At 47.0% G+C, this 10,150-nt stretch overlaps 1 protein-coding gene across 1 annotated transcript in view; it reads left to right on the top strand.

Moving 5' to 3' along the window:
- Slc13a5 (solute carrier family 13 (sodium-dependent citrate transporter), member 5) overlaps nt 1-5,493 on the top strand; it is a 30,979-nt gene extending 25,486 nt beyond the window's left edge. Inside the window, 3 exon segments of the mRNA XM_013013150.1 lie at nt 69-319; nt 3,361-3,498; nt 5,362-5,493. Of these exon segments, the coding sequence (XP_012868604.1) occupies nt 69-319; nt 3,361-3,498; nt 5,362-5,493 (521 nt within the window).
- Nucleotides 5,494-10,150: the final 4,657 nt, after the last annotated feature.

Here is a 10,150-nt window from a genome sequence, read left to right as displayed (position 1 = left end):
AGGGGGAGATATAATCTTCCAGCTCCTCCAGGGAATAATATGTGCAAGAGAGAAAGGGCTGAGCAGAGAGCAGGCTGGACCCTTTACCCTACCTCCTTCCCCCGTCCTCCTGGGAGAAACTGTCAGCTGAAACAACATCCCTCCTGTGTGTGTCCAGACCTCAGGCCTCTCTGAGTGGATGGGGAAGCAGCTGGAACCCATGGGGGCACTGTCTCCAACCCTCATCACCTTGGTCTTGGCATTACTCGTGGCCATGTGTACTGAATGCACAAGCAACGTGGCCACCACCACCCTGTTCCTACCCATCTTCGCCTCCATGGTAAGTGGCCCTGTGCTGGGGAGGGGGAAGATGTCAACCTTGCGTCCATGTCCTGGCTACCCTAGAATGGCAGTAAAATTGGCTCTGGCTGGTGGTCTTGGGTACCCCTGCTCTCTGATCCCCCAATCCTTGCTGCTTTTCCAGTTTTTCTTGGTGGCCCCACTACTGTCAAAGAACTAACCATGGACTAGAGTTAATGTAAAATCAAAATGGATTGTTTTCCAAGCTGGGGAGCCTTGTGAAGAGGAGGTAGGGCCCATACCCTGGTTGCTGAGTGTGCCACTAAGGGTGCAGGGGCCACCCACCCATTGGAAGCCACAACCTCAGACTTGTTTGTATCTCTTTACTTGACAATTTCCTGTCTGAGACTGTATCTTAGGAAAATAATTAGCAAAGCCTACACACATATACAACAAAGACTTACTTTTTAAAAAATATACTCTTAAGAATAACAGACTGGCGGAACAAATCATCTGTTCATGTGTGATACCAGCAGAGCAAAGAATCTTGCTTTTCACTGGGCATGGCAGTGCATGCTTGTAATACCAGCACTCTATTGCTTCAAGTAGAAGGGCAGAGCATTCAAGACTAGGACCCCAAGAAGAGGAAGGGGAGGTAGAGCTTTGGTTGGAAATGGGAAAGAATATTCTGGAAAGATGGAGCATCTCTGTGGAAGCGGTGGAAAGCTTCTGTAGCTTACAGCAGGGTTGCAGTAGAGGGCCTGGTTGCCTGGTTGTTTTGCTAGAGGGGACAGATGGGGAGAGACAGCAGAGCACAGAAACAAGTCAGTTTCCATCTAGCTATTTGGGTGGCCATACGCATAAAGAGCAAATCTAGAGGCAGGCTCTGGTGATGCTCACCTATAATCTATAATTTACTCAGAAGGCTGTGATCTGAGGATCACAGTTTAGAGCCAAGCCCAGGCAGGAAAATCCATTCGATTGTTTTTCTTCAATTAACCAGCAAAACGCCAAAAGTGAAGATGTGGCTTAGGTGGCAGAGCACCAGCCTTGAATGGTAAAGCTAAGGGACTGTGTCCAGATCCTGAGTTTAAGTCCAAGTATCAACAATTGCATGATCAACAAAACAGCCCTTGGGTGCTTGAGATAGGAGGATAAAGAATTCAAGACTATACAACGAAGGTGGGAATTTGGCTCAATGGTAGAGTGCTTGTCTAGTATGCATGAAGCCCAGGGTTCAATTCCTCTGTACCACAGAAACAGTAGCTGGAAGTGGTACTGTGGTTTAAGTGGTAGAGTGCTAGCCTGGAGCACATAGAGGCTCAGAGACAGAGCCTAGGCCCCTAAGTTCAAGCCCCAGAACCAGAAAGAAAAGAAAAGAAAAGAAAACAAGGAAGAAAAAAACTATACAGCAAGACTCAAAGGAAAAAGGGAAGAAATAAAAAAAAAACAAGGAAAATCAGGCTTGGTGTTGTAAAGATTTTTAAAAGTCACAACTTGGAAGTATGTTGGTAAAATGAGAACATGTTTGTGCTGTTATTCCAGCTGAAACAGTAATATAAGCAGGGCGCTGGTGGCTCACGCCTGTAATCCTAGCTACTCAGGAGGCTGAGATCTGAGGATCGCGGTTCAAAGCCAGCCCATGCAGGAAAGTCTATGAGACACTTACCTCCAAAAAACCACGCAGAAAACCGGAAGTGACACTGTGGCTCAAGTGGTAGAACATTAGCCTTGAGCTGAAGAGCTGAGGAACAGTACCCAGGCCCAGAGTTAGTCCCACGACCAACACAAAAAAAAAAAAAGCAAGAAAAGAAAAAGTAATATATTCTCACTGCCTTAAAAACAAGTCTGTTGACACAAAGAAACACAGAAACACTAATCCTCCAGACTGCTCTCCAGAGATGACCTGTTACTAATTTCTCAGGGATCTAGTACACACACATTCACACTCTCTGGTTAAAGGGATGATTCTGTGGATGCTACCAAGTTCTTCTTTTAGCTGCATAATATTCCATTTTTATAGATGCCTTTTTTGTGTGTATGCCAAAACTGGGGCACCAGGCCTGAGTGCTGTCCCTTATTAGTGCTGTACCATTTGAGCCACAGCTCGATGTATGGCTTTTTGGTTAATTGGCAAGAAGAGTCTGCGTGGGCTGGTTTAGAACTGCTATCCTCAAATACCAGCCTCCTGAGGAGATAGGAATACAGGTACGGAGGTAGAGTTGCCAGCACCCAGCCAATATATCACTGGGTCTTATTTCCTGTATTTTGCTGTTACATTGTTGTAAGTGAACATTTGCTTATGTGTTGGACCTCTTTTCCATGGAAATATGCATATTAGATATTTCCATGGAAATATCTAATGAGTACCTGTTCTGTGTTCATAGAGTGCACTGAGCTTTAAATGTAGAATGGAAAAAAAGGTGAATACTGAATTCTAGATGCAAAAGAACACAAATGTAAATAAAAACACATCCACTCATACAGAGGAGCATAGAGGAGAAGATAAGGCCCACCCTCTAAGAGGCTTCCTCATTGTGATTGACAGACAGACTGAAAGACAGATTGCAAGATTCGGCGCAACTGAGCAATTTGGTATGCTGTCTGACACATAGAAAGTGCCCCCAAAATTGACTTTGAAGCTAGATGCTGGTGGCTTATGCCTGTAATCATAGCTTCTAAACAGGCTAAGATATGAGGATTATGGCTCAAAGCCAGCCCAGACAGAAAAGTCTGAGACTTTTATTGTCAACAAATCACCAAAAAGACAGAAGTAGAGCTGTGGCTCAAGTGGTAGAACACCAGTCTGGAGTGAGAAAGCCAAGGACAGAACCAGCCCTGAGTTCAAACCCCAGCACCAGCACCAAAAAGAAAAATAAAAAAAGAAGCAATACATTAAACCAGTTGAGCGGGAAAGCCTCTCAGGGAAGGAAGGTTTGTGTGCCGCCTTTAGTGTGCCACAGTTAACGGCTAGAGAAGTGACAAAAGGAGAAGAGAGGCTGGGCTGGAACATAACCTGGGCCCTGGGGGAAGCCCCTTCAGAATGTGGTAGGAGCCTCTGTGTTCTGTGTCTTCCTGCAGGCTCGCTCCATTGGCATCAATCCACTGCTGGTCATGCTACCCTGCACACTGAGCGCATCCTTTGCCTTCATGCTGCCTGTGGCCACCCCACCAAATGCCATCGTGTTCTCCTACGGACATGTCCGGGTTTCTGACATGGTAATAGTACTGCTTTCATTCACTCCTACCAGAGCACGCAGCTCCCCAGGCAAGGGACGCCCTATGTATGAATGTGACATATGGCTTTTAGAAGGATAGTGTGTGTGTGTGTGTGTGTGTGTGTGTGTGTGTGTGTGTGTGTGTGTGTGTGTGCTGGAGCTAGGGCTTAAACTCAGGACCTTGCACTATTGCTTAGATTTTTCACTAAAGGTAAGTGCTCTACCACTTGAGCCATACCTTCACTTTCAGCTTTTTGATGATTATTTAGAAGAGATAAGTCTCTCTGATTTGTCTGCCTTTGAACCATGATCTTCTGATCTCAGCCTCCAGACTAGCTAGGATTACAGGAGTGAGCCACTGGCACCTGGCTATTGCTTACCTTTATCATGCAAACTTCCCAAGGTGTTCTGGCATAGAGGTGGGTAAAAAAAATAGTCCCACCTGAAGAACCCCAGTGAGCACTTCAGTCAGGAGCAGGGGTCTTACATGGCTATTGTGGACTTGCTCATCTAGCCTGCACCCTGAGGATGGGAAGAAGGGAGATGGCTTGCAGAGGTGTCAAAGAGGTGAGTGCAATAAACCAGGCCCTAGTGGCTCTTGCCAGATACTCAGGAGACTGAGATCTGAGGATCACAGTTCAAAGCTAGCCTGGGAAATTAGGCTCATGAGACTCTTATCTCCAATTAACCACCAAAAAGCCAGAAGTAGAGCTGTGGCTCAAGTAGTAGAGCACCAGCCTTGAGTGAGAAAGCTAAGAAAGAATGTGAGGCCCTGAGTTCGAGCCCTAGTACCAGCAGGCATATGTGTGTGCATACACACACACACACACACACACACACACACACACACACACACACACACACACACGAAGTAGGTGCCAGGAATGGGGGGACTGCCTGGAAGTACAGAAGCATGGGTAGTCACTGTAATTTGCTTTATGTCTGGTTTGTTTTTTGTTGGGAGAAGGATGGATCTACTGCTCTGGGTCAGAAACAAGGCAACTCATATGAGCAAGACACCAGAAACAAAGGTCCCTACCTTGAAACAGCCAGGGGCTAGTGAGGTCAGAGCCGTAATTGAGTGTCTCTGGAACTCCACAGGCATTTTCACTAGGAAGGTATATCCCAGAAACCATTTCTTGTCACCCTGATTCAGATGATTCAAGAAATGATTATTGAGCATTATGGAAGAAAGAGCAGTCAACAGAAAGATGTAAAGAAGGAAGCTGGGCATTGGTGGCTCATGCCTTGTAATCCTAACTACTTAAGAGGTTAAGATCTGAGGATAAAGGTTTAAAGCTAGCCTAGGCAGGAAAGTCTGTGAGATCTGTATCTCCAATACCCAGCAAAATGCCAGAACTATAGGTGTGACTCACGTGATATAGTACCAGCCTTGAGAGAAGAAGCCTAATGAGAAGATGAGGCCAGGAGTTCAAGCCCTAGTAGCAGCGTGCACGCGCATGCGTGTGCGTGCACGCATGCACGCACGCACACACACACAGAAGAAGGTCACAATGAAGCAGGCGTGTGGTGAGATGACTCAGTGGGCTGATCACCAGACCTGAAGTCATATCTCAGGCTCTGCTGAGGTTTCTGTAGTGGCTACTGATGGATTCCTACTGCCTCCCCAAGGTCATTGTCCAGTGCTATAATGGAAACAGCTGTTTTCTGCAGCCTTCTTCCCAGGATGCTTTGTGCACCAATGACACTTGGTGCATCATTTTCCGGGGACAAGAGTCCAGCAGAGAGCTGTCAAGCTCCTCTGTCCCCCTCTCCAAGAAGACTAGCTCCTTGTGTGCCATGCCCTTGTCATGGCAACAGCCAATTTGTGGCCACCATCTCTGACCCTGTGTTTATTTTCCAGATGAAAACTGGAGTCATGATGAATATAATTGGAATCTTCTGTGTGCTTTTGTCTGTCAACACCTGGGGACGGCCCATATTTGACTTGAGTCACTTTCCTGAGTGGGCTAATTTGACATCCATTGACACTTAGAAAGAGCTGCAAGACCCCGAGTGTGGCTCCTACTCTCCTGAAAACTATGAACATTCAGCGCAGCTTGCACAGAACACTGGGGACAACCCCCGTAGGATCCAATGACACCCACACCCCACCAATACCCAGCCAGTCTGGGATGCCTTTGCCTTCCGGCCTGGTTTCAAGAGATGACAAAGGGTGACTGGAGAGAAGGCTTGGAAGCAAAGGCGGCCCCCTCAAGGGCTCTGCTATCATCTCTGGGATGAGCAAGTAGTAGAAGAACCAAGATGCAGGCTCTTAAACTGTTGGCCCATGCTGAGCTCAGGCTCTTATCTGCTTAAGTCCCAGACAGTCCACAGAGATAAGAGTCCTGGGATGCGACCTGAGAAGACAGCCAGCCAGCACCTGGACCTTCTCCAGCTGTCTCAGACTTTCTCTGTCACCCTGAAGGAGCCAGGAGAGAATGTCTGGTCTTGGGCAGGCTCCCCATATTGAACTGGTAGTGGGAGCCTGTCAGGGCCTCCTGCAGACTTGTGTAGCACCAGCAGCACGGCAAAGGTCGAGCGACTTGAGGATGCTATCTGCTTCCCTTCTGCAGCTCACCCTCGGCTGCCCTATCTCTGCCTTCCCTCATTCTACGCTCATTAACAATCTGGATGCTTTTCCCTACTCTCCAGTGAGCCTCTCACTTCCTAGGTGCCTTTTGTCCAGGCCAGCAGCTGTTCAAGCTCCCCGGCCCCAGGCCCTTTCCTCCCAAGGAAGTCAGTTTGGCTCTTCTAGGAGATGTGTTTCATGCCTTCCCTAAACTCAAATCACACTCCCAATGGTGGGCAGTGGCGGCTCACTTGTCTTTTGTGGCCAGGCCAGATGGCCACAAAGCGTGGCTGAGGAGTGGAGCTTTCAGTCCCTCAGCTGTCAGCCCCTTCTGTGAGTTTCCTGGGCACTGCCCCCAGAATGTCTGTGGGAATCCTCGGGACCCCTGAAGAGACCAAAACAGACAAGGAGAACAGCAAAGACTGTGTATCTGTTTCTTGGAGAGAGATGACTCCTGACCACACTGCCCAAGGCTTTGCCCTAGTGAAGTGTTCTGTCTGCCATGGAAAGGGCCACTGTGCTTGAGCTATCTCTGCTTTTCTGCTGTGACACCGAGTGTGCGCACGCATGCGTATGTGTGCGCGCGCATGCGTATGTGAGTATGTGTGTGCATGCGCAGGCATGCATGTTGTGTGTGGTATGCTCAGAGGTGGGGTGCCTCCTGTACCTATGAATCTGCTGGCTATTCCATCTTTGCAGTAACTCTGAAACAAGCAGTTGATATCATCCTTTGTTGTCCTTGAAGCAAAACAAAGCTCAGAGTGGCCAAGTGATGGGTCCTATGTCACACATCAAGTTAATGAGAGTCTGTGGTTTGAATAAAGCTTTTCCAACTCCACATCCATTGCTCTATCAGCTAGCCATTTGGGACCATCACCATGCAGAGTCGGTAGGGAAAGGTGGGAGGCCCACAACAAGCCCACCCCAGAAAGAACCATGAGTTCCTTCCTTGTTGTCTGTTCTGAGGTGAGTTCAGGACCATGATGAATTAGAGTTGGTCCTTTGCCCTGAGACATAATGCATTTTGGTTGGGAGAGAGTTATGGAAATGGTGACTGCAACCTAATGGTGGCTGCCTCCTCATGACCCATCTCTCTGCTCTCTACACCCACCCCACTCCCGGAGTGAGGGCTTGGGCTGTGCCCTGTGGCTGGCCCAGCGCAGGCCACCCTAAGTGTGACTTATAAATAAATGAGTGATCCATCAGGTCAATGGTACTGGTTAATGGTACTGGACATGGCTGGTGAAGATTTGACTCCCAGGTAATGGAGACAGCCCATGTGTGGAGAAAGGACTTGGTGGGGTGCGTTTAGCTGTACCTGGATTGGGGGCAGACAGGAAGCAGGACCAGTGGTAGGATGACCTGACCAATGGCTATCTCTAAACAGCAATCTCTTGCAGTTGGCTGGGGTCCCACTCGCCTGTGTGGCTGTCCTTGGGAGGAAAGCTTTTGGCTACAAATAAGAGAACGCTCAGGGTATAAGAGTGGCTTAAACTATAACACCAATATTTTCTTAACAGAAGTCAAAGTAGATGGCTTCCAAGGATTTGGACTCCATTATTCAACTGTGATGTTCAGAGGATCACATTTTCCCCCTCTTGCTGGGGCCTCAGGCTACATACACATCTGGGTTCCTCCTAGGCAGGAAGAAAGGGGTGCAGGGTGTGGGTTTGATGTACCATAGTGCATCCTTCCCACTCATTAGGAAAGTAAACTTTACACAGTCCCTGTGGAGATGTCCCTTATTGGTTAGAACAGGCCCACCCACGCACCATCCTTTAACCAATCACTGACAAAGAGACTTAGGATACTGTTAGAGTACCATAAGACTGGTTGGGTTGACAACAGAAGATTCCATCACACAATGTGGCCTCTTGACAGGAAGCATGGTGGGGACGTGGGCAGATGCTGTTGGGTAGCTACTAAACAGGGTCTTGAGTGACTCCATTTTCACCAAATCCAACAGAAACGTGGCTAGTAAGCAAATGAAGTTCTCAAGAGCTTCAGCAGTACCTCTCCTTCCTAAAGGCTAGCCTCCTCTGACGGGCCCCCTGGATGGGAGGCGTGGGACCATGTCTGAACTACGGTCCTTGCATGTGACATTGAGCAAGTCATCGGACACTTGGGTCTCAGTTTCCCCCCATTAAGGGCCCCAGGAAAGCCATAAGACCACGGATCCCTTTGCCCCAGGTGACCCTTATCTTTCCCCACCACTGTCACCCCATGTCCAACCCTATGCATTTCCAGTTCAAAACAGGTCCCCTCTCTTATCTGGGGCATGGGAAGTTGGCATCAGGCCATCTTGGGCTTTTCTTCACTGGGACTTGAACTCAGAACATCAAGCTCTTGCTTAGCTTTTTCACTCAAGGCTAGCATGCTACTACCTGAGCCACAGCTCCAGTTCCTGTCTTCAACTTTTTGGAAATAGGTTGTATCTGGATCAGCCGTTTGAACCCAAGGTTAGCTGAATGCATTATTTTGATCAGATCGTTGCTAATATTTTTGCCCCAAGGATTCTATATATCCCAAAGGCCAGGTTCCCAGGCTCTTTACCCCATTATTCCCAAGCTCAAAGTTCCAAAAGGCAGAGAAGATTCCCCTTCCCTGAGTGTCCTGGGCTGAGTGGCATCTGCCTGGGACAAGTTATGTCTCCCCTCCTTCCCAGGCCTCCAACCCACAAAGGCTTCGGCTCAAGGCTCCATGCAGGACATCAGCTTGCTAGCAGACTACAATTCACAAAATGGAGAAAGATATTCCTGTTTGTGGAAATAAAGATTGATTACTGGATTGGTTACTAAAACTGCATCTGCCTGTCCCAGCCTTCAACTAAGAGTTTCTTCTTTCAGGAAGTCTCTCTTTAGTCTCACAGAATCTCAAGAACTTGGCTCCCAACCTATCAGGCAAGCATTTGATTTCTTCATTTTAAAAATAAAGATTTACCTACTGCTGGCGGCTCATACCTGTAATCCTTGCTACTCAGGAGACTGAGAGCTGAAGATTGCAGTTTGAAGCCAGTCTAGGCAGAAAAGTCCACAAGACTCTTATCTCCAATTAACCAGCAAAAAGCCAGAAGCTGTGGCTCAGGTGGCAGAACACCAGCCTTGAAAAGAAAAAGCCAAGTAAGAGTGTGAGCCCCTCAGTTCAAACCCCACAGAGGAAGAACAAAAAAGTTGCACCCAGATAAATCGCATACAGCATGGACGAGCTTTTCTATACTGTAACCAGAAGCATTTGTGCCAAGTCAAAATCTTCACAGTTACATTTTCTGCTCATTTTGCTTGTTCCTTTCCAGGGCTCAGGTGCTCACTTTCCTATATTAGAATATCTTCTCTGATCTGCCTGCGAAATGGCCTCTTCCGGGCAGAGCCATAGGCCATCTCTTGGAGCCAGCTCTCTAGGGTAGGAAGATTCAAATTCAATGTCAGAATGTCCTATTATATACATATGAGTATAATACAGGAAATTCCAACAATATAAAAGGTACTGAGATACATTTTTCCCATCTCAGACCTTGAGTCTCTCTGGCCCTGCCCAGAAAGACAACTGCTGTCAATAGCTTCTTACATATACCCTTTTTTTTTTCTCCCCAAATCGTTTTGTTATTATAAAGGTGATATACAGAGCAGTTACAGTTACATAAATCAAGAGTACATTTCTTTTTGGACAGAGTTACCCCTTCCCTCACTCTCTCCCAGTTTTTCCCTCTCATCCCACCCACATGTTGTATAGTTCATTTTCAACATAGTGTCCAGTGAGTAGCACTGATGCATCTGTTCACCCTTTGTCCCTCCATTACTGTGCCTCCCCTTATACTCCCAAAGACAATAAATGAACATATAGAACAAGAAGAAATGAGAAGAAAAACAGCAAAAGAAAAAAACTTGTTTTCATTTCCTTAAGTTAATTTCAATAAATATTATTTTGTACGATCAGATGTGCATAGGCATTGTACCTTTAAGTTCTTCTCCTAAGAGTATCTTCCTTTAGTCTTACTGCATATGAATGAATGCCTAGAGACCTGTATAATTTATTATGTCCCAGCATTTCAGATTTAGTTTCTGTATATGTTCTTTTTTTTTTT

Source organism: Dipodomys ordii, unplaced genomic scaffold, assembly GCF_000151885.1.
Source record: "Dipodomys ordii isolate 6190 unplaced genomic scaffold, Dord_2.0 Scaffold19, whole genome shotgun sequence".
Taxonomy (NCBI): domain Eukaryota; kingdom Metazoa; phylum Chordata; class Mammalia; order Rodentia; family Heteromyidae; genus Dipodomys; species Dipodomys ordii.
This window is presented reverse-complemented; position numbering and strand designations above follow the sequence as displayed.